The sequence below is a fragment of the Leguminivora glycinivorella genome, chromosome 24 (assembly GCF_023078275.1).
Source record: "Leguminivora glycinivorella isolate SPB_JAAS2020 chromosome 24, LegGlyc_1.1, whole genome shotgun sequence".
Taxonomy (NCBI): Eukaryota; Metazoa; Arthropoda; class Insecta; order Lepidoptera; family Tortricidae; genus Leguminivora; species Leguminivora glycinivorella.
This window is the reverse complement of record NC_062994.1, coordinates 11,524,827-11,549,978: the sequence shown is the minus strand read 5'-3', so window position 1 is coordinate 11,549,978 and position 25,152 is coordinate 11,524,827. Positions and strand designations below refer to the sequence as shown.

The following is a 25,152-nucleotide window of genomic DNA, read 5'->3' as shown; positions in this document are numbered from 1 at the left end:
TGATAAAATTGGAAACATAATACGCCGGCAGAAAAAAGAATTTAATCTAGGCAGAAGTAAGATTTTCTTATCATATTTAAAGACAAGTGGGTGACCACGTATTATGTGAGTGTGTTTAGTAAAACTAATTAAAAAAAAAGTCCCAATTTGTCGGTTACCATTAAAGCGAGATTTACTTGTATCTTTATATGAATCACAGAGAACCTCCTATAGAGTGGCAGTCTTGTATATTTGGTTCGCGATACGAGTGACCAGTGTTTGGGGTGCGAGGAGCGGGCGGGGAATGTGTTAAGCGCGCTGTGATTGGCCGTTTCAAGGACGGCGGGCAGTCGCGCCAGATGAAAAGGGACAGAAGTATGACTGTCCCTCTACTGACGCGTAAGTGGCCAATGTAAGTTGACCTATGCCGGCTCTGAATAAATTATAAATATGACTTATTTGTGGAATGTAATGCCGTCTGTTTTTAAATTTGAGCTTCTTGTTACCTTTCCACACCATTTCACACTACAGGTGGACATCTTTAAGGCATCAAAATACCCTTTTCCAATTTTTTTGTGCGAAAAACACGCGCTGCTTTCGGGTCTGTTACTTGGTCGATACTGATCGGGCACGGCGAGCGCCCGCGCTTATATCAGTGCAAATACTAGGAAGGCTGGCCACCGCGAGTCGTCTTGTAATAGATGTCTATAGGGGTTGGTCTGTGATATGAATAAACTGACAAAGTGGTTTTATATCAATCGACAAAGTGGTACGTTTTCCCGTGCACACTCACATATGTTCTTCACTTTACTTATCTAAGAAGCCTCAACACTATTTTTTGAACTTGACACACATGACACATCACAAAACATACTTAAATCACAAGACACTCTTCTTATCCACGACAATGACATTTATCAATTTCACTTTTTATATAACTTATTCACACGTATTTGTCTAACAATAGACTTTCTAACAAATAAATTCCCTAAGGTACCATAATTATCATCTAGTGACGAGACACTCAATATCGATAGTCGATAATTCTTGACTTTCTACAACTTGAGTTATCGTTAGTTTCTCGACAGCGATATATTGGACAAGTAAGTGCAATTACTTATACTTGTTACTGTAGACTAAGTGGTATGCTAATTTATCTTGATTTCTAGGAAAACAATATGTGGGAAGACTGGTAAGTGTAAATTACATTAAAGAGGGAATAAATTTTCTGTACAGACGTATCCTAGTAACTGATTGATTAATTACTATAAAGATATTTACCTTTCCAAGTTCATTAAGTTATTAGAAGATAAAAAATTGGGGAAAAAATCGTATAATACTGTTATTGTATAAAATATCGACTTGTATTTAATTTACCAAGTTTTGCATTGTTCTTGTAGTTATATAAGCAATTTCTACTAAATACTACATCGACTAAACATGATAATATGTGAGTGTGTTTAGTAAAACGTCCCACTTTGTCGGTTACCATTAAAGCGAGATTTACTTGTATCTTTATATGAATAAAGTGACAAAGCGGCTTTATAGCAATTGACAAAGTGGAACGCTTTCCCGTGCACACTCACATGTTGATAATCCAACGCGGTATTTATTGCAACAAGTTGGACTAAGTGGTATTTTAAGTATTATTTTCCAGAAATTTTGATCCAGCATTGTCGCGTTAAAGAGCTATATATTTGTCCCAACGAAGTCAGATGGTGTGTTTAATTACGATTAATAACAGTAAAATGATCCTTAATTGATCATGTACCTGGAAAACACATTTATTAATTCTTTAATTCTACCATGCTGCAACAAAATGCTGGAAAAGTTAAAATGTCTGATTATAAATAAGCCCCCCCCCCCACATCAAGCGTCTCGCGAGCGTAGCGTCGGGCCAAATGTATGGAACAAGACGTCGCGCCGACGCGGCGTCAGGCTTTGCCATACAGTTGGCCCGACGCTACGCTTGCGAGACGCTAGATGTGGGGGGACCCTAATATCAAATGGAACACAATACAGAATAATAATATTGTATTAAAGAATAAAACAGACAAAATCTAAATCATCGATATCATACTGCACTATCGATAATTACCTACCAAATCGCGCAACACTATTTTATACAAGACCCTAGCGAAAGTGGCTCTCTCCCCACTCCAAAACGTCCTAACTCCACGGCAGTTATCGTCGCTTATGACCTTTCTAACACTGCGAAGGTCAGTGACCTCGCGGGAAACTTGACATTGGCGGCCATTATTATTTAGGTACAAGTCAATTATATCGGTCAGAGGTTGAAGGTAATGTTTGAGGATGCCATTTTGAATGTAAACTTGACATTGAAACGATATCTAAATGAGGTGCAATACATGTAATATAAGGTACAGCGGGACAAATCTCGACTGGGGGGCAATTGTAACTGATCCATTTTTTCCATTATTACACTATGATGTTGAGTTCAACATTTATCCACTGAACGCCTGTCATACATAACCAGTGGACACTCTATTTAATTATTCTAAAATATCGAAAAAATTGACCAGTTACATTTGCCTCCCCAGTCGAGATTTACCCCGCTGTACCTTACTCGAATATTGCAATGCGACGTTTAAACCTCCAATAAAGAAGCGTACACCCATCTTAAAGGCCGGCAAAACACCTCCAACACTTCTAGTGTTTTGGATGTCCATGGGCGGCAGTGATCGCTTACTATCAGGCGAACTGTCTGCCTCTTATCGCACAGAAAAACATTAAAACTACTAAAATTATTAACTCCATCTCACTCCATCGTAAGCCACGTTTTTGCCGTTAGTTAGTCTGTGACTAAGAATATGCTCATTTATTATGATAATAATTATGAAGTAAAAAAAGTTGTCTTATACGTTAAAAAATCGTCTAAGACCAAGCTAAGTTAAATCAAATAAAGAAATATTGGGGGACACTTTACACAGATCAACCTAGACCTAAACTAAGCAAAACTTGTACTATGGGTGCTAGGCGACGACATACATACTTAAATAGATAAATACATACTTATATACATAGAAAACATCCATGACTCAGGAACAAATATCTGTGCTCATCACACAAATAAATGCCCTTACCGGGATTCGAACCCGGGACCGCGGCTTAGCAGGCAGGGTCACTACCGACTGCGCCAGACCGGTCGTCACTGATTGAGTTGTCAGCCTCGTCTGTGCAAATGTTATTTTTAAAATCATTGACGTACCTCGCAAGAAATGTTTAAGTATTTTTTTTAATCAGAATATAATGATCACTTTTTCGAATAACATTTATTATAACAGGGGGAATATTTTAAATTTTTAGTTAATATTTCAATTTCTATCAGAATTAAATTGTAATATACTTCTTCTGTTTATACATTTGTAAATATATTCATACTTTATTTGTCTACTCATAGGTTGAAAATCATGGTAATAATTTCATTAATCGTATATTTTCCCTTATACCTACTGCATTCTGAATCAAATTTTTCTAATTACATTTTACTATAAAAGCAGAATTCTTCAGGTCTACATTTTTAATTTACCCCCTTTTGTACTGACGGAAAAGGTTTGCCAAACTATAATTACTGTATTAACAGTAAGGTCCTGTCGCATCCTCCGAGACCGGTCAAGCAGGAACCGGGATTAATTGTCTCGGCGGGACTTTACCGTTTTAATTGCAAATTACTGAGGATTACATGCCCTGGAGATAATTACTTACTATACCTATACCCTACTTGTGTGGTGCCTTATATTGACCGGGGTAAAGACCGTGATTACCATTTTGCAACTAACTGAAATTGAACTTGACGAAAACTTGATAATTAATAAATTTTCGATCGTTTTCTAATTTCTTGTCAATACCTGTAAGTGCATTTATTTGAGTGATGTACGCAGATATTTGCTCCTGAGTCATGGTTGTTTTCTATGTATACAAGTATTTGTATAGGTATTATTTATATCGTTGTCTGAGTACCTGCAACACAAGCCTTCTTGAGCTTACCGTGGGCCTCAGTCAATCTGTGGAAGAATGTCCTATAATATTTATTTATTTTGACAATGTGTGTCAACAAGTCTCATACTTGAAAATTGACCTCTGTTTCACGAAACATTTGTCGGCGACAAATGTCACAATTGTTGTATGAGATTTTTACCTACATGTCGGAGACAATGTGTCAGATTGTCAGCCGACATATGCCACCGACATATGTCACGATCGTGAAATAAGAACATATATGTAATTACTATTCCAAGTAATACCAACCTACTTGTACGGCGATTCGCTAATCTCATCTATTGATCAATGATTAATGATTATACAGAAATCGCGCAAGAAAGCATTTTTTTTAAATGAAATTAAAGAATCGTGTGTGTTTTTTTAACCCCCGACGCAAAAACGAAGGGGTGTTATAAGTTTGACGTGTCTGTCTGTTTGTCTGTCTGTCTGTGTGTGTCTGTCTGTGGCATCGTAGCTCCCGAACGAATGAACCGATTTAGATTTAGTTTTTTTTTTGTCTGAAAGCTGAGTTAGTCGGGAGTATTCTTAGCAATGTTTCAAGAAAATCGGTTTTTTTTCAAAATTTTAATTTTGTGGTTATTAATCCAATTAAGGAATCGTGTGTGTTTTTTATATACGGAAAACAACCACTTATGATCCAAGGTTACAAAACTAACAAAGGGAAGACTTTTTGTTTTAATTATATCTTTATTTATGGCTACATTATTTTTACAAGCCTTGTTAGTATGTTAGTGTGCGTCAAAACGTAGAAGCTAAATTTGACACACTTCCCGATTTCCGATTGAGCTGAAATGTTGCACACATATGTAAATCACGTGACAATGTAATATTATGGTATCATGGAGCTGATCTGATGATGGAGCAGAAAGGTGGTCATAGGAACCCTGTTCTGAAACCTAGTATCCCCATCGAGTAAGGGGTTTTTAGAAACGTCTCGGAGAGCAGTAAATGACTGTTGAAAGAAAGGTACAGTCGGCGATAAAAGCTTGTACCAAAAATGAAATTTTTGCAAAATCTTATTGTATACTTGAGTAACAATATGAATTTTATTAACATGTAGGTCTGTATAACTAATGACTTTCCGCACACAAAAGACTTAAACGCGCCAATCAACCATTAGATCGAGTCAAACAGATCTAATACATGTTTTTTCTACTCCCGAACTGTTATTCGTCATTTACAGGGTCACGCATATATCTTTTAAACCCTACATAAATAGTACATTACTACCGGGACAAAGGGGGTTGCCGGCCGAAGATATATAGACGGCCGAGCGAAGCGAGGCCGGATAGGTCTGAGGTGGGCAACCCCATTTCCCGCCGAGGTATGTATAGTGCTTTTCTCAAACATGGTATGAAATAAATAAAGTCTACTGAAAATAGTAACTTTGGATGGCTGTATCTCCTAAACGGTGCGTCGTAGCGCAAAAATAATCGAATTTTCGTTCCCCTTTGATACCCCGTATACCTACGCTTATAAAAAAACAAAAAGTTAAAAAAAAAAACGAAAAAATTTTTTTTTGTATGAAAACGCACCCAAAATCAAATATTGTCTAGGGCCCGTACCAGTTGCAGTCGGCACGTCTATAAAGCCCCTTATAGTTTTTTTTTTAATTGGCTAAATACCTGGATGTTATGTCACAATTATCTGTGTTTGGAAATTAAAAAAGAGGACATTGCTGGCCTTGGCCTGCAAGGTTTGTATGAAATTCCATTATCTATCAATCGTCCTAGCCGCACCTGCAACGTCATACTTCGCTGCCAATTATAAGGCACATAACATCAATATTTCATACCATGTTTGAGAAAAGTCTATTCCCCAAAGCCAGCGTCTGGGCATTCTGGGCATGTGCGCAGTAACGAAAAAAATATTAACCAGAAGTCGACTCTTAAAGCAATAAGTCCAATATATAAAGGGCACAGACCTTCCATAAATTAACCCCCCTTCTCCAAACTCGGTAAACCAGCTCCTGCCAAATCGATTCAGCACCAACGTCATTATACTACCGTTTCCATCGAATTAGCAACTCTATATAAATTACCAACTTACGTTTACCGTCGGTGGCGCCACTGTCTGACATTTCTACAATGAATTTTTCACCACACCAACTGGTAAAGGCTCTCTTTGCTATTCGAAAACGGATAGCGAAATTGTATTTATCCACAAGAGAGTAAAGTAATTTCATACAAATTTTAGTCATTTATTTAATATTGCATTGTCATGTACATAATAAGGTGTTAATTTACATTTGACACCCTGTAAGGGCACACAATATATAACTTAATTTAAGTAACACATTACATAAGTTAGTATCAATGATTAATCTACAAAGCTGGGTATTGGAATTCACGTATAAATGATGATTTGGAATCATAAATGTTAAATAAATTGATAGATTTTATTTATTTTTATGGTTTACAGTTAATAATTTCATAGTGTTGGTGTGGTGAAAATTTTTGTGTTTTACTCGGTGGCAAATTTTGTTTAACCTACGTGTCTTGAAACCCTCGCAACGCTTATATTGGAATCTTTATTGGTGGAATCTTTCGCTCGCAATTTTGGCATGTTCGGTAAAAAAACAACTTTGCCCCTTTTAAAATAAATAAATAACTATTACTCCTGTGTCGTAAGATTAAACTACTCTAGTTTCGCATTTTGTCACACGCAAAGATAAAATTGTAAATGAACAAACTTACATTTGCCATCGACAAAGGCACCACTGCCTAACAACACTTAACATTTTGCACTGACTTTCTTTACTTCTCAATTTCGCCATCCGCAAAGTTAAGTTGGTAAAGGATCGCGCTAGTTGTACAAATAATTTGTATGTACAGTCTCCTAATGATAGAAAGAGGTCATATTTGACAAATTATGTCATAGTAGATGAAAAAGTGAGATTCTTCCGTTACTATGCTCGATATGTTAAAAATGGATGCTGTGAGTTTGAACTTGGGCTAATTTTATACTGAACAACTTTGGAACGAACTATTTATTTTGTTGTTTTATATTGTGAAAATACAAGCTCTCTTTTTATTCCAGCCGGCGTATCATGCTGCCAATTTTATCACTTATCCATGTGGATAAGACATCTGTCACTCTCACACTGACATACTTGCTAAAGCGTGACGGATGCTTTATCCACGTGGATAAGTAATAAAATTGGCAGCATGATACGCCGGCAGTATTAAAACAGTTGACAATTCTATTTTTCATTCAATAATTTGTTGATTCTGTAATCCTGTAGCTATAATTAAAAACTTATTTTGCTCAAAAATTTAAATTTTCCATTAATTAAAACATATATGTATTTAATAAAAAAATCCTGTGTGGTGACGGGTTAAGAATTCCACCACCCCTTTCCTTCCCGTGGGTGTCGTAGAAGGCGACTATGGGATATGGGGTAAATTGTGGCGTAGGCGAGAGGCTGGCAACCTGTCACTGCAATGTCACAGTTTCGTTTTCTTGCAACCCCTTATTTGCCAAGAGTGGCACTGAAGATTTAGTAGTTTCATGTGCTCTGCCTACCCCTTTATGGGACACAGGCGTGATTGTATGTATGTATTTAATAAACACCTCTTCGTACGAGGAAAGCCAATTAACGGGACAATAATATAATTATTTTTGTTTGGGTCACTTATTTTATTTCACTTTGCAATAGAGTCATTCATTAGTAGGTAAATTTGTAGAATTAGGTTGGGATCTTAAAATACTTAAAACATAATAAAATTATATTGGTAAAATTAAAAGTTAAAAATATATTATCATTTCACATTTTTTTTGTATAAGTAAGGGCCACTTGCACCAACGAAAATGAAGGGTTAACTCGAGAGTAACCCACTATTTCATATGGAATTTGACAGTTGACAGCTCACTAACCCTGAGTTAAGTGGTTGGTGCAAGTGGACCTAAACGAATTATAATTGTAAGTATTTTTATTTAATATTTATTAAATTATGGTTTAATAAATACTTCAGTAAGCTAATTATTAAACTTTTTTTTACTATTTAAACATATATATTCAAATTTTATAATCATAATAAACCAATTGCACCAATCATACCCACAAAATGTACCTAACTCCAAACTCTACAGACTCGCATCGTAAAAAGAAATGTCTACCCATCTCCCTCCGACATACGTCCGTTTCACAATTTCTCATTTCACCGTTCACTCGTTTAGCAACTTACTACTCACTTCGACAGAGTCCCATCCACACAAGAAGTCCCATTCACAACTTTAATAGCGTAGAAGAAGAGTTGAGAGTGATTTGAAGAGAAATTATAGAACTTTATCACTTTCTTTCTGTACTTGTAATATGTATGTTTCGTATTTTACTGCATTAAGTTGGTCAGTTGGCTAGTGGGTTTCCAAACGCCGTGTCGAGCGCTCGTCTGAAAAAAAAAATAAAAAAAATGCCTTGACTTAGGCATTATGTGTAAAAGTTTTTGTTTTTAATTTTTGCGCATAAACGTCAAAATGACAGTTAGGGAGTGTGTTTTTCGAGTGAAATGTTTGGTGGTTTTAGTGATATTTTTGGACATTTTGGGCTGTGGAGCGATTGAATATGAAAGAGGTAAGAATATTGTTTATTTAAGGTACAAGTATTTGATTTACAGAGTTAAAGGGAAAATTATAATGATGGTAAAAGAAGTGATGTGAACGAAAATGATTAAAACAAATACAAAATAAAAGAAAAAACGAAGAAAATAACTAAAATATAAATAAGCATTTTATTCAAACTTACTAGGTAAATAACTAGGTAGGCACGTTTTTAAAAACATGGTGTGATTTTGGTTTTAAAATGGGGTTATTTTAGGTGCTAAAAATGTACGGTATACTAATATTATAAAATATGCTATCCTAAAATTACATTAGCAAAGAATATAAGATATTTTTCTTATGCACATATTTTTATTAAATGCATGTAAATTGTAAATGTACTAAAACAAAATCTACTATTTCCAATATTTCCTACATTCGCTTTTATCGTTACTAATGTACAATTTTTCAAAAACTTACAAATATCAAAAAAGGTGTCAGTGAAAAGAAAATCTATGTCAACAATTTTTAGGTCACCCTGTATGTATTACGTCAAGTTAAACCGTAACAGGGTAAAAGCGTACTCATTCACTTAACTGTCGTTTAATTTATACCCCATTACTTATCAGTTAACGACAGCTTACTGAGTTGTGATTGTTGTGAGTTGATTATTTTACACCTTTCATTACTAATAAACTGGAAAATTACTACTGTTTAAATGATACCGTAGGTAAAAAGTTAAGAACTGTGAAAATTAAAAAAAAAATTGTGATATATCTTAAAGAAAAGTTATAAGTAAATATGACATAAAACGTAGGTTATTATTTTATGACTTTTTTCCCTTTTATTTTAAGTCAAAGTGAATTAAAATTAAAAAATAAATGTTGTATTCATGTTTTTTGTTGTATTTGATTATATCATAATCCATACTAATATTATAAATGGGAAAGTGTGTGTGTCTGTTTGTTTGTCCGTCTTTCACGGCAAAACTGAGCGACGAATTGTCGTGATTTTTTAAGTGGAGATAGTTGAAGGGATGGAGAGTGACATAGGCTACTTTTTGTCTCTTTCTAACGCGAGCGAAGCCGCGGGCAAAAGCGAGTGTCAAATAAATGGTTCTATATCTAATAGAAATAATAAATGAATCGACGGAATTGAATGAATATCTAAGATGTTATTTGACCAAATTCAATAAATAAACTTAAATTACATTTGAAAAGTTAAATACTTACTATATTTTTATAGATTAAATAAGCCAGTCCATATATTTAAAATATATTATTTTATTTTATTCTTATTTGCCAAGAGTGGCACTGAAGCTTTAGTAGTTTCATGTGTTCTGCCTACCCCTTTATGGGATACAGGCGTAATTGTATGTATGTTGTATGTATGTATGTATTATTTTATTTAACTATTTAACACGTTAAATTTTGACATAAATAACTAACTTACGCTATATGAGCTTTTATGTGATATATTTTACGGAAAATTCTCGAATCAAAAAATACAGTAATTTAAAATCACCGAAACGCCTAATTTAGTTATCACATAATAAAACGCGTTTCTATAAAAAAGTCATTCATCTCAATTTAGTCCAGTCATAAAAGCCCCAAGTAGCAGGAATGTGTTATCGGCCTATATCTCCACAGAGAATGATCCGACATCCCGCTGCGCACACGCATATTAATCGATAGGCCATTCGATCTAAAAACTACATCAGAATGATATCTGTCTGATGTTTCTTATATAAACTTGTGGTTTTTTGGTGCATGGGTAAAAAAAATCCTTAAATTGATAGTTATAATTTAAAAATAAATTTGACGTTAAAAAAACACATGTCTCGAAAATGTGGGCCTAGTAAAAAATACAAGGTAAAACTAAAATCAAATAATATATCAAAAATATTATTTTGGAATTCATTTCAGTAAAAAAAAAAGCGAATAAAATGTTTCGACTAAATATTTTTAAACCAAAACGAATTAAAAAGTTAGCCGGTACAATTTTTTACTTATAATTTTGTAAAAAAATGGTAACTTTGTATTATTTTTATGTAAATAAATATCATTCAGCCAGTCAGTGGCAATCGTCGGCAGACGCCGACAGAAATGCAGTCTGGCTCTGTCGCGCCAATACGCAAGAGCGAGAGAGAGAGATACTTAGCTACGAAACAGATATTATAGTGAGAGTGCATTTGGCTACGCACCCTGATGTCAAATGTCAGTTCGAATTGGCCTTTAAATCTCCTAAGGGACTGATCTGACGCCCCGCTGCGTATGCGCATATTAATAGACTAAAACATGATATAATTAGTCTTAACATGTAATTATTATGAATTCATTCATTTATTCTATTATTCATTATTTATTTTGACGACCGGTTTGGCCTAGTCGGTAGTGACCCTGCCTGCTGTGCCGCGGTCCCGGGTTCGAATCCCGGTAAGGGCATTTATTTGTGTGATGAGCACAGATATTTATTCCGGAGTCATGGATGTTTTCTATGTATATAAGTATTTGTGTATTATATATGTCGTTGTCTGAGTACCCATAACACAAGCCTTCTTGAGCTTGCCGTGGGACTCGGTCAATCTGCGTAAGAATGTCCTATAATATTTATTTATTTATTTATTCTAGAAAAAGATCCCGAAGAATTGATAATTTCCTCCTTTTTTTGATGTCGGTATTTTTTTTTATGGTCATTTTGAAACAAATTAAAATAAAATATGAATATTTGGCGCTTATTTTGATTAACATACATATATTATCTATATGTAGAGTCAGTTTTACCACAGTTATTAAAACTCCATAGAAAGAAAACAATGTATTGCTCACAACCGTGACCATCAGAGTTTTTGCTCAAACAAGGGCATTGGAATTACTCTAGCGTAAATAAGTCAATGGTTCATTGAGTTTATAACGCTATAATGAATTTATTCTTAGTAAATTCAAATAAATTGTTGTTGTGGTTGTCTGGCAGAAATATCTGCTTAGCGATAAGTCCGCCTGTTCTCACCTTAGTCGTGAGCAATAATAAAATATAAAATCTTTTTTATCGCACTTATTATATTATACTTATTCTTAAGACAATGAGACTTGTCTGAAGCAAATATATTTCGCCATGAAAAATATATTTCACTAGTATACAGTCTCAAAAATTTACTATTTTATGTGTGAACGAGAACGAAGAGAAAAAATGACAAAAAATGTAGGACAATGATCCTTTCTTACTTTAATAAGTTATAGAAAGTTATTCTGTTATTAAGCGCTCAAAATATCTTTGAAACTGTTCCTCCAATAGAATGCATCTTCCCGTTACGGCCTTGGCCTCCATTGCTGTCTATTATTAAAAAACAAATAATGATACGTTATTATCCTAACACCATCTGATCTGATACGAAGATGCCTATAAGGAGCATTTTAAATTAACTGCCCTAATATTTTCTTCGGTTACCGCGATAGTTACTCATGAATAGGCTCAGGGCTTTTTATCACTTTTTTGTTTATGTCACAATATTCTTTATTGCACCATTTTTAATCATACTACACATATACAATTTAATCAAGCAAGTACAATAAAGTTAATAAATTAAATAAAATCCATGTTTGCCCGGGGCATCGTCCCTAGGACCCTTCCGCGTTTCCCCTCTGTATGGTCAGACTCAGCCGTTGTGCCAGGAAGTTGGCCGTGCGTAGGTCACCAGACACCCAGACAAGTGTGGTGGAAACCTCTTTCACAAACTGCTTGGTGTCTGATGACCATGGTCCAAATGTTTCAAATGCAAGTGCCGCAAATATGTAGTTGTTTTTTAAAAATGCATATATGCGGCACTTGTTAAACTGGGCATTTTCAGCAGCAGTCCCCGGTTTCTGGGCCGAGCGTTGGACGTTGGACGGAGCCAAGGTATCCACACAGGTCACGTCCCACGCCAAGGGTCGTCCCAGAAACCAAGGCACAAGCGAGCAACCATCAGGCCGCTTTCCGTCTGCTGCTGATAAGCCGACAGGTTCGAGGGTTGCCGGTATGTTCGCTGTACTTTAGAGTTTCTGCGGTGCTACAAATCCTAAGATATTTACATTTCTAACTTTCTCAAAACGTGTGGACTGAGTGAGCACTTACAAAAAATTATGATAAAAAAACCTGACACGTTAGTGGTTCGTTTTGTATTATACAAATTCCCATATTACTTTTACTAAACTATACACATACACTAGCGGTCTAAATCTTATGTTTTTCATAAAAATTCGGGTTTTCAAAAGTGTGAGGATTGAGTGAGCATAAGAAACTATTTGTAATAAATTAAATACGTCACTGGGTGATCTAAAATTTATACAGGTCAGTTGGCATATTTTTTACTAAATGTTAGTATATAAATATTATGTTATAAATAATATGTTAAATAAATACATTCACTGTTTTCGTTGGTAGTTTGTGAGAACTGAGTGAGCACATGTTAATAAGTGTATCTTTTGATTTATCTTTTTACAAATTCAGAGATTCGTTTTACAATTGTTTTAGAACTTTTACTAAATGATCGGCATATTTTTTTTAATTTTCGGAAGGTGCTCACTCAATCCATACGAATACGATTGAATGACATACAAACAAAATAGTTAATGCAACTAACTGTAGAAAAAAAATGTTAAATCACATTGAAACCATTTTATGGAATGTTTGAGAGGCTGTCTCTCACGAGCATTTTACCAATTTCGTCGAAAACTACACGGTCGACATCAGGCCCCGTAGCCGAATGGCATTTCTCCGACGCCAAACGAAAACGAAACGTAATCCGGCTCTGTCGCGCTAATACGCAAGAGCGATAGGGATAGATATCTACTAGCGTTTCGTTTCGTGAGCGTTTCGTGAGCGTTTGTGCCATTCGGCTACGCACCCTGGCCCCGTAGCCGAATGGCATTTCTCCGACGCCAAACGAAAGCGATACGCCGCTGGCTCTGTCGCGCCAATACGCAAGCGCGATAGAGATAGATATCTACTAGCGCTTCGTTTCGTGAGCGTTTCGTGAGCGATTGTGCCATTCGGCTAGCCACCCTGATATCATTAGGTCTATCAACACCATCTACGGTGAAATGATGAAAGAGCTTATACGCTATTTGGACCTATATGGCACTACAGTAAGTGATGTAAAATATGGAAGATATTTCGATTAGTTACAATCGCCCCGCAGTTACTATTACCTAGGGTTGTAAATAGAAAAAAAACCAAATGTTTTTTTTTCAGAATTGTGAAAAAAAACATGAAAAAAAACCGAGCACCTTGGTTTTTTTTTCTAAAAATGGTTTTTTTTCAGATGAACAAATAATACGACAATAACGGTTTTTCGTGAGTTGTAACGTGTTTCAATAACAATAACGTAAATTTTAATTCAATTAACATTCAGTATACAAACGTTTGTTGGGGAATCCCCGATGCTGCGTGTAGCGTGGGGAGGCGGTGGTGTTGCCAACAGTAAAAAGTGATAACTACCAACTACAGATTTCGTAAATGTTACTTTTATAAGACCAGAAATTAAAGTTATTCGATTAAATTCGCTTAATAGTTAACATTAAGTCTAAAAAACCGTATAAAAGTATTAACTACTTTCAAATTTTGAGATTTCGTACTTTAGAAAAAAACATACTCCAGAAAAAAAACTGTTTATTTTCACGGTTTTTTTTTCATGTTTTTTTTTTTCAAGCCAGAAAAAAAACCGTTTTTTTGCAACCCTACTATTACCCCAACTTTACCTTTTATACAAGTATGTATTTTTTATGTGTCTTATAATAAACAGTATTTGACACTAACACAAACAGGTACAAGGTGAAATTGTCACTGGAAAGTATCAGTATAATCACTTTGTTGACAAAAGATCGAGAAAGTTCAAACACATGAGACCGCAGGTTGACGAAATGTTTGATGTGGTTATAGTTACTTTCTAACTCTATGGCGTTAACTTAGAATCATAATTTCATGTGTTCATGGTTTAATATGATTTCGCGGTGATCTAAGTAAGTTGAAACAAACCACTTTTTACCCAACTACGGCAACGCAAAACATATTTGTTTATGCTCGTGTGAGTAAAAGAAATAGTTATTATTTTTAAAAAGGAGCAAAGTTGTTGTTTAACCGCACGTGCCAATATTGAAGCCCGAGCAAGCGAAAGATTCCAATATTTAATCAATTGTTGCGAGGGTTTCAAGGCACAAAGGTTAAACAAACTTTGCCGTCGAGTGAAACACAATTTTTTTTATAAATAATCACAAGTACAGAGACTCATACTGTTTTTTAATAACTTATGATACTAGACTTATAGGTATTGACCGTGATTACCTTTATGATTTTGATGAAAAGGTAATCACACTAATCATGGTCTATATCCCAGTCAATATAAGTCTAATGAAAATAACCGTGAATCTTTCAAAACTCTTAAGTTGTGATACTATTCGCTTCATTCGTAAAAAATTAAACCCTAGAAACTACTCATATTATGATTGATGTTCTTGGGACCATGGGTCAAAATATTTCAAGATCTTATCATTGAGTCATAAGTCATAACAGAAGAGATAAAACTCTGGAATGTCTGTGTGTTTGACGTCAATATTTGACATCTGGTGAGGATTAGATTACTGGGCAAATGGGCCATAAAAGGGTTTTGACTTTTGAGGCTTAGGACATGCTCAGTGGGTAAGGTGAAAGAAAAGGTGTTAGTTTTTAGAGTTTTACATAATTATTGTCGAGGTATTGTTTCCCAAAATAACAGGTACTTATTTTAATAAAAAAAATGACATGTTTTTTATTTTATTTAGTTTACGCAAATAATAATTATGTTTTACTACACAGATGTGACTTTAGATAAAATTATCACTATTATCAGGAAATACACGCGATAAGTAGGAAAAAAACTGTACTTTTTTGGGTCAACCAGAATGCCTAGCACATGATTGCCGCGAGAGTATGTCGCCGCGAGATAGATCACACGTCTTCTTCTAATTGTACTAATGACGTAAGGACGGGTAGTCTATCTCGCGGCGACATACTCTCGCGGCAATCATGTGCTAACCCAGCCAGTATTTGTTTAAAATTTTAACATTGTGTTCGTAATCGTGATCTTTTGACTCCGTTATCACTAGAGAGCGGATTTCATGTAGCGATTTAAATATTAATATGGATATGACTCGCATCATTTATTATTTTTTCTACACACAAAAAATGTATAAAAGTAAAACCCTTTTTGGATGCTTTTGTGAATATTGGACAAAAATAATAATGATAATAAAATTAATGAATAAAAAAATGTTTGTTAATTTTTAATAATTTATTTATGTAAATTCTTGTAAAAACTTCTATACTACGACTCAAAGAATAGAAAAATAAAAATAATTCGCTTCCTGTATACTAACTCCTTTATTTAGAATGAAATATTTTTCTTTAAATGAAGATATTTACAAAAATAACTACATTTAAAGAAAAGAAAAATTACATTTACAAAAAATAACATTAATTTAATCTAATTAGTCAGCGAAGTTTGCGGTGTGCGATGTAGATGCGATAGATTGGAAGACCTTATAATCCACATGACATATAATTTAAAAAATGCACTAATCATATCCATATTAATATTTAAATCGCTACATGAAATCCGCTCTCTAGTTATCACCAAGTAGTCTAATAAAAATATCAATGATCAAATTTAATCAAAACAGTATATTTTTAATTTCGGTTTTAGTCTAATATATATTTACTCTGGATTGCCTTTAAGTTTCCCATAAATTACTGCAAAGCGTTAAACCAAAATTCAATATTTTAAGTAAAATCTACAGAATTAAATAATAAAAAACCGGCCAAGAGCGTGTCGGGCCACGCTCAGTGTAGGGTTCCGTAGTTTTCCGTATTTTTCTCAAAAACTACTGAACCTATCAAGTTCAAAACAATTTTCCTAGAAAGTCTTTATAAAGTTCTACTTTTGTGATTTTTTTCATATTTTTTAAACATATGGTTCAAAAGTTAGAGGGGGGGGACACACTATTTTTTTCCTTTAGGAGCGATTATTTCCGAAAATATGAATATTATCAAAAAACGATTTTAGTAAACCCTTATTCATTTTTAAATACCTATCCAACAATGTATCACACGTTAGGATTGCAATGAAAAAATACCCTAATTAAACATTTTTTTCCACTTTTTATTTTTGCACTTTGTCGGCGTGATTGATATACATATTGGTACCAAATTTCAGCTTTCTAGTGCTAACGGTCACTGAGATTATCCGAGGACGGACGGACGGACGGACGGACAGACAGACATGGCGAAACTATAAGGGTTCCTAGTTGACTACGGAACCCTAAAAAAGACCGTTCTAACTTTGCTAAGTGACTTTTGAGGTCATAATGAATAACTTTTATTATGGGACCAAGGCTGAAATCGCAAAAAAAAATTGGCTGTTTCATAGAAATGAGCGGCATCATGACAGTCGAAATGTAAGAATTTTTTTTTGCGAACTGAAATAGATACCATACACTAAAGAAAAAGCGATCAAGCCCACTTGTGGCGAAGCCGGGAATCGAACCCGGGTCTCCAGCTAACGCGGCTGACATGCTAAAACCGTTACACCACCCCGACCGCCCGCATTTATATATAGTAGTGTTACTACTTAAAAAAAAAAAGATCAAAAAATATTTAATAAAATAGTTTGATTTGTTCCCTACATCGATTTTTTTCGCGAGTTCAGTCCCATAATAAAAGTTATTCATTATGCCCTCAAAAGTCACTTTGCAAAGTTAGAACGGTCCTTTTTATTTCTCCCTGTATACATGTTGTACATAGTATACGGATCCTCCTGTATATCCATTTGCAAAATGCATATTCTGAGTCGAAAGGCTAATTTGTTTCCTGTATGGCACGAAGCGGCCACATAATGTGGTCAGCATAAATATTTATACCTCAGGTAACTGCTCCTCGGTTATTGACCCTGGGGCAGTATGGTCAGGGTGGGTTCATTGACCTCTTCGGTAAAAAAGTTTATAATGTAAAAAAAAAATCATCTCACTTCTCCTTAGTATTTTTTTTTCCCGAAATGACTCCAGTATTTTTTATGTTGGTTAAATTTCATTTTTTAATACTTAATTTTAAAGTATGTGTAAAACAAAAAAAAGGTTTATTTACTTATTTTTACTAGGTAGGTAATAGGTAGGTAAGAAATTAAGGTACCCTCTCCTTTTCAATATGCATAATAAAGTGTCAAAAAGCTTTGATTTAAATATAAAATAATTGCAAACGGAATCTTATGTTTGCACTTTTTATTGAAAAAAAAACTTGTCTCCAAATTTCCAATTTTATTAAAATGTTGTCCTTAATACCTTAATAAGTTGATAAGGATCCTCACAAATTTTGTTAAGATTTTTTTTATAAGTTTCGAAATACGTTTTGTGATATAAAAATACTCAATAAATTTAATAAGTATCTTTTTACACTTGGTGAACGGTATTATTACAGACTGAATATTGTTTGTGTTTTTTTATGTTTATTAGCCTTTTATAACAGTATTTGCCAAAACGGAGTCTTTTTCCTGTAATGATATTGATCACTACATAGTGTAGTGTATACTATGTATAGTTATGTACGTAGCTGATAAGTTATATAAAACAAAGTCGCTTTCTCTGTCCCTATGTCCCTATGTATGCTTAAATCTTTAAAACTACGCAACGGATTTTGATGCGGTTTTTTTTAATAGATAGAGTGATTCTCGAGGAAGGTTTACATGTAGGTATAGTATCCGTGCGAAGCCGGGGCGGGTCGCTAGTATTGAATAATACAGAGTAATACTCATATTTTACAAAAACAATAAAGATAAGCTCATAAAATCCGAAAACAAAATGAACCAAATTTTGAACAGCACGCGTTTCTCAGCCAAAATACCTGTTCCGGGCCAAAAATACCTGTTCCGCAAGGAGCGGTGACCTAGATACCGCGAAAGTGTCACCGTGACCTCAGTTCGCTCGAAATTTTAAGTCATGATGTGATTTATTTGACCCTCTGTGAATTTTTGTTACTATTTGGCTTGGCACCGACTTCAAATGTATCAGTTGCTAGTGTATACGGGATAGTTTATTTCACTTTTATTGAAGTCGGTTTAACACTTTTTTTTTCGTACGCCAAAGAGTCTGTCCGTCTGTCACAGCCAATTTTCTCCGAAACTACTGGACCGATTTACTTGAAATTTGGTACACGTATGTAAACCTGTGACCCAAAGACGGACATGTAATTTAATTAAATGAAATTTTATTATAGAGGCCACTTTTGGGGGGTAAAAGTGGAAATTAAAAAATCAAAGTTTTTAAAACTATATTGTGTTACATATCAAATGAAAGAGCATTTTATGAGTAGGTATCTCAAATATATATATTTTTTAAATATGTCTTCTTTTGGTAATTTAGAAGTAATTTAAAAAAATAGGCAAAAAAATAAAATTTATATTTAGAAGATATGACATCTGTGGCCGCTCCTATAAATTTCTAACTTAATAAACAGGATATAGGAAAACATTTCAAGTTCCTCTTAGGCCCACTTGCACCAACCACTTAACTCAGGGTTAGTGGGCTGTCAAGTGTCAAATTCCATATAAAATGGTGGGTTAACGCTCGGGTTAACCCTCCATTTTCGTTGGTGCAACTGGCCCTTAGAAATATAATCACTCATTTGACATAATTAACATTTGGTATAACCTCAAAAAATCTACTTTTATTTTGTATAATCATAGCATAAACATTTATTATAACATACTTTTAGTATAATAAGCATTATACTAAAAGTATGTTATAATAAATGTTTTTCGAAAAAATGATCATCATTATATTAAATAAGAATTATACAATTTGTTAGTATATTATTTGTTGTTATATGATTCAATAATTATATCAAATGATCGTTATAACGACTAAAAATATATCAAAAAAGTTATATCGATCGATACGCACCCGAAAAAAACGTACCTCCAAGCCATAGAGAAAAAGGTACGGTAGGCTAGATGGCGTTACACCTTTGGGGAACGCTTGGGGGGCTTTGGGGAAGCTAACAATATGGGCTAAATTGACAACGTTTCAAAATTTTCAATGTCCCTAAATCGAAAACCATTTCGAGATATACGCTTGTAGATCACATAAATGTTTTTAATTTTTTTTTCCGTATTTTTAGTATAAAAAATAGTTTAAAGGGGAAGTGACGTCAAATAGCTGATTTGAAAGAAGAGCTGCCACTATAAGAAAAAATTCTTCCAGTTGGGATGTCCCTTGAGTTTGACAGTGACACTTATCACAGTTCGTAGCAAAGATATTAAAAATTTCATGGCTTAATCTATGGTTCATAGTCATTCACTATGGGTTGACAGTGACACTTGACAGTCAAACATACCGGACTGTTTGAGCTGACAGTTAAGACTTTATTTTTTTTAATAGATTTTGTCGTTTTCTTAGGTGTATGAAACAACACATGTGACGTCACGAAGCTGAGTCTTGACGTTTGTAACTTACGCTCTTTCTGCTCGAAGTAGTAATAAGAAGGGATTTTCTCATTAAAATAGCAGTTTTTGGAAAAATAAAAAAATACGTGTATCTTTTAGTATTAAGTTCTTTCAAACCAAACAATAAAAAGTAGTACTCAAAAATATGAAATGTTGTCAATTGTCAAAACTGAGGTTCAAAAGTTTTAAGCTTGTGTCGAGAGATGGCAGTCTTTGCACTGTTATTACACATTTTACTTTGACAGTAACGCTCTATAATACTCGATTCTCTTTGATTTGTGTGATGAGCACAGATATTTGTTCCTGGGTCATGGATGTTTTCTATGTATGTCATGTAATATATGTAATAATATATTTATAAAATAAATCCCACGTTATAATTTAAGAAACAAAACATAAAATCAGCGACATCACACCTGACCCTAATCGTCACTCAATCCATTTGAGCGTCCATTGTTCCACAAATGGCACCTGCGCGTGCGCAGCACCAATTTCACTCTCGACGACCCGCCTTTACTTTCTAGCGGCCGACATTGACTAGTCTGGTAGTGTGTGTTGACCTTGCGACGGGCTTACGGTTTTTTATAATAGTTTGAAATAAGAGTAGGTAGTCTTGTAGTGATACTACGTACCGTAGAGGAAAAAGTAGGGGAAGAGTTGTAACTCCATACATCAGTAAATGGGCATTTCTTTTTTTTGCCACTTTTATGAAGTGTGATATTTTTGAAAAAAAAAATGCTATTTCTACTCAGAATTAGTAGCCTTTTCAATCCTAGCAGTTAAAAAAATTGTCCCATACGATTTTTTCTTATTTGGTTACCATTTTCCGTACATGTTGTATGGGGTAACAAAAGAGGAAAGTAAAAAATGTATGGAAATTCTGGGACACTTTTTGTCTCGGAGTGAGATTGAAAGTACTCGTGATTCTGAGTACAATTGACCTTAAATTCCCTAAAACAATAAAAGAAAATATTGGCAAAAAAAAGAAATGCTCAAATGCGGGTTACTTGTATAGGCATAGTTAAGTGACGTTGCGTCGGGGGTTAATAGAAAAAGTCACAGCAACTAAGTACAAATAACTTTAGAGTTTTTTTAAGCGATGTATTGCGTAGGTATTTAGTTAAGTTTAAAAAGATACACGCAACATTTTAAGAATCTTAAGGGGCATGCCTGCGCCAATGACCTTCGATTTGAATCTATTGATATTATACATACTTACATACATATAATCACGCCTGTATCCCATAAAGGTGGCAGAGCACATGAACTACTAAGTTTCAGTGCCACTCTTGGCAAAGAGGGGTTGAAAGAAATCCAAATTGTGACATTGCAGTGACAGGTTGCCAGCCTCTCGCCTACGCCACAATTTAACCCATATCCCACAGTCGACTTCTACGACACCCACGGGAAGAAAGGGGGTGGTGAAATTCTTAACCCGTCACCACACGGGAATAAAGCCTATAGCTAATAGTTCCTAAAGCCTATCATATTAACAGCATCGTCTTTAAGCACAATACTTAGCATCACATAATTGGCTCATTGTTAATGTGATCTTTAGCATCAATTTTAGGCCCAAAACTATATTTTGATCATAATTTTTGTTTTAATTAGTTTAAAATTAAATCTCACTCTCTACGAAATGAAATCTCTCTTGAGTTTTTAAGAAAGTCAAAGGTAAATCTAAACATGTCGATTTCATGTTTTTTTTTTTTTAAATATGGCTCTTACAAATAGAAATAAAAGATTGAAGAACCGATGGGCCTTTATCGTATAATTCTATCTGTAGTGCAAATTTAGAAGTTTCAACTCAAAACTTGTCAAATATCGATGAAAACCGCCCCTTAATAGATGCGGCATATAAAATCTGAATAAAAAAAGTGAATCTAATATAATATATCTTCTATAATTCAAATAATATGAATGTGTGATGTAGGTACAAAAAATAATTGAAAAGCGCAATGGACCTCAACATTCTATTCCGCCAGTATTTATTATTCCATAGACGATCGTCTATGGAAGTTGACCGCATTTTTTTTTAATTTGGCGTTCTTCCGTTACCGTAATAGACACAATCTGTTTCAAATGATGATAGTCTATACATTTATTGCTTATGGCCAGTTTTGTTACTTTATAGATGTAGATTTTGTTCTAGTTTTAGTTACTTAATTGACCTGAATGACTGAAATTTAGTTATGGTTATAGATGTCAATTAATTGTAGTAAGCAGTTAAAATTATGGGTGTGGTTTTGGTATTATTAGCTATACAGCGTGTGGATTCCATACGGGCGAATAATTTATCCAGTTATAGTATCTGATCATACGAATCGTTTATAATAATCATTTTGTTAAAAGTGTTCTTAATTAAGAATAATTATTTTTTGAAATCTGGCCCATCAGCAATGTACACCATCCAATTAATTTCACATGACATAAACGTCATGTCGTATTGACGTTTAGGTAGGTACGCTAATGTGGACATAATACATTGCGTGCTGAATTTTTATGTATGAAAAAAAAAACATGTAGTTAGGCTCCTCAGGTCCGATACTAATCGTCATTAAGATATTCGCCCGTATGGAATACACACGCTGTATATGACCTACTTGTTTTTTATTGTTTTAATAAATTAGCACGATGATACTAGAGTGACAAAGCCCATACAAAAAAGCGTACCCCTGAAAATGTATGGGCCTTTTAGGCTTAACACTAGATGGCGCTGTTCGCAGCGTGGAAGTGGCCAAAATCATATTTTCCCCAAATATTTTTGAGTGTTTTTATATTTTATAAGGTGAAATGACATATTTAGGTTTAAAAATTTTTATTTCCCATAAGAATGCATAATATTCACTAACATGAGAATTTCATATTTTTCATGCAATACTTATCTTTTAAGCGGTGTATTTCTTTATTTTAAAGTCATGATATCACGTCAATACACATTTGGAAAAAAAATGTAATGTCTAGTTATGATAGTAGGTGGTGCTAATAAATCGAGGTACGATTTTTAGTATGAAGTATGTAAATCCTATATATTACATATCCTATATATATATTTTCTTGTTACAGTAAATTTATTTATTTCATGATAAACAAACAATATAACAACTATTTTTTTTTTTTTTTTTTTTTTTTATGGGATAGGAGGCAAACGAGCAGACAGGTCGCCTGATGGTAAGCGATCACCGCCGCTATACTATAAATAAACTTGGAAATAAGAATAAATAAAATAAATTAAATTAAAATAACTTATAAATAAAAAACCTCACCCAAGTCGCTGCCACCGGGCAGTGTGCCCAGAAGGCTGGCCGCATTGCCACGTTGGAAGGAAAAACATTCTTGACATTACACATGAATTTTACAATCAGGCGGATTTCACGATCGGCCGCCCACACATAAATCACTGTAACTCTAATCTAACAATCAACCTGTTGTGCTCTTAGCATGTTCAACAACCCGACTGACATTGACATAAATTCGTGGCCACCAGAGCATTGCTCTAAAAACGAAAGTTATGCGGAGAGAGAAATTTTGTGTACCTTATAATTAAATAAACAGATAAGATTTTAACAATTGTTAGTAAAAGTTTCGTTAATGAACCGTAGGTCGAGATACTATGATATTGCTACGTCATGAGATAAAAGAACAGTTTTGTTTGAAGATATAGCTAGAAAGTATTTCATTATTGCAATTTCAGGTCAATTAAAAACTAGCGCAAAGATATTTAACTTTTATAAATTGTGGGTTGAAAAGCATTTAATCGGAAAGATGGAGTGATATGATAATATATCTGTTATTATGATACTTCTACACCGTCGGCCTGAATAACCCGAAATTTTTTATCAGTGTACATATTCGTGACATCATTTAGAGTTTATAATGTCATATAAACTTACCAAAACCAAGTTACCGACCGAACCGAGTTATTACCAAAATATATAAGAGCCTTTTTAACGGCATTGATGCCATTATGGAGAATAGTCTCACTATCCTCATCGATAGATGTCAAAAAGTGAGAAGTAAAACATTTCAAAAATGAGGGATTTACAATAAAAAACGTCAAAACTTATTTTAAATGCCAGTTTTATGAATAAAGTTTACTTTTTATGTGAAAATACATTCAAATATATTTGTTTTTTTTTTTTTATCATACAGAAACGTCTGCGTGCGATATTACATATTTGTAAATTAAAGGAAAAATGAAAAAATTCACACCTCCGGCAGGACTCGAACCTGCGACCTTTGGCCTCCGTGGCGCAGTTGGTAGCGTGATGGCACCGGCAAGGCTAAAGGTCGCAGGTTCGAGTCCTGCCGGAGGTGTGAATTTTTTCCATTTTTCCTTTAATTTAAAAATACATTCAAATATAGTTTTATAAAAATTGTCAAAAAACACACAAAACTCATCTTTCAAACGGGTTATTCAAGCCCACGGTGTATAACTCTCTAACTTACATGTTTGAACTATGCAAAATAATATTGTCTTCGGCTAGCGAGGTAATTATGAGTACTCATGAAATAAAACTAAGAAACGGATTATATCACGTATAATGAATTTATATACATCCCGACGTTTCGAACACTTTGACAGCGTTCGTGGTCAATGGGTGACCGTATAGTAAAATGAAATGAAAAATGAAAAACTATTGCTTTGTGAAAAATTTGGTACAATAAGGTGTTATAGAAAAGTATGTACAAAGACATATTTTGATGATTATAAGCATGCAAATGTTTTCTTATAAGTAACTTCCTATCCATTGTTAATAAGGACAAAAAAACCAGATTATCACTAAAATTACTAGTATAATTATACAGTGTGTGTATTCCATACGGGCGAATATTTGGATAACGATTAGTATTGGACTTAACCCCTCAGGTGGCAGAGCTACAAGTTGCATAGGGGAGAAGTGGCGCGGTCATTTTATAAAACATTCCGTTAAGTGGCAGGCGCCGGGAGCCGGACTCTGGGAAAAACAAGCTGTTAAGTGGCAGGGACCGGTTCCCGGACCCCGTGCGACGATATACCTAAATATATAAATAAAACCGTCTAAAACTATATCTAGCTTCCTCATACTTGCACGAACCATTCGTCACTAAACAAGGACGGCATT

At 34.3% G+C, this 25,152-nt stretch overlaps 1 protein-coding gene and 1 long non-coding RNA gene across 2 annotated transcripts in view; one reads left to right on the top strand and one right to left on the bottom strand.

Moving 5' to 3' along the window:
* Window positions 1–3,198: 3,198 nt before the first annotated feature.
* On the bottom strand, window positions 3,199–25,040 carry LOC125238799. Its single transcript, XR_007178472.1, has 3 exons — window positions 24,906–25,040; window positions 8,152–8,156; window positions 3,199–3,208 (listed from the first exon to the last, which is right to left on the bottom strand). It is a non-coding gene; the product is annotated as an uncharacterized LOC125238799 (long non-coding RNA).
* The window catches only part of LOC125238798 (serine protease filzig), a 46,164-nt gene continuing 29,380 nt past the window's right edge, over window positions 8,369–25,152 (top strand). The window contains exon 1 of the mRNA XM_048146242.1: window positions 8,369–8,575. Coding sequence (XP_048002199.1) covers window positions 8,479–8,575 — 97 coding nt within the window. The 5' untranslated portion in view covers window positions 8,369–8,478. The remainder of the gene's footprint in view (window positions 8,576–25,152) is intronic.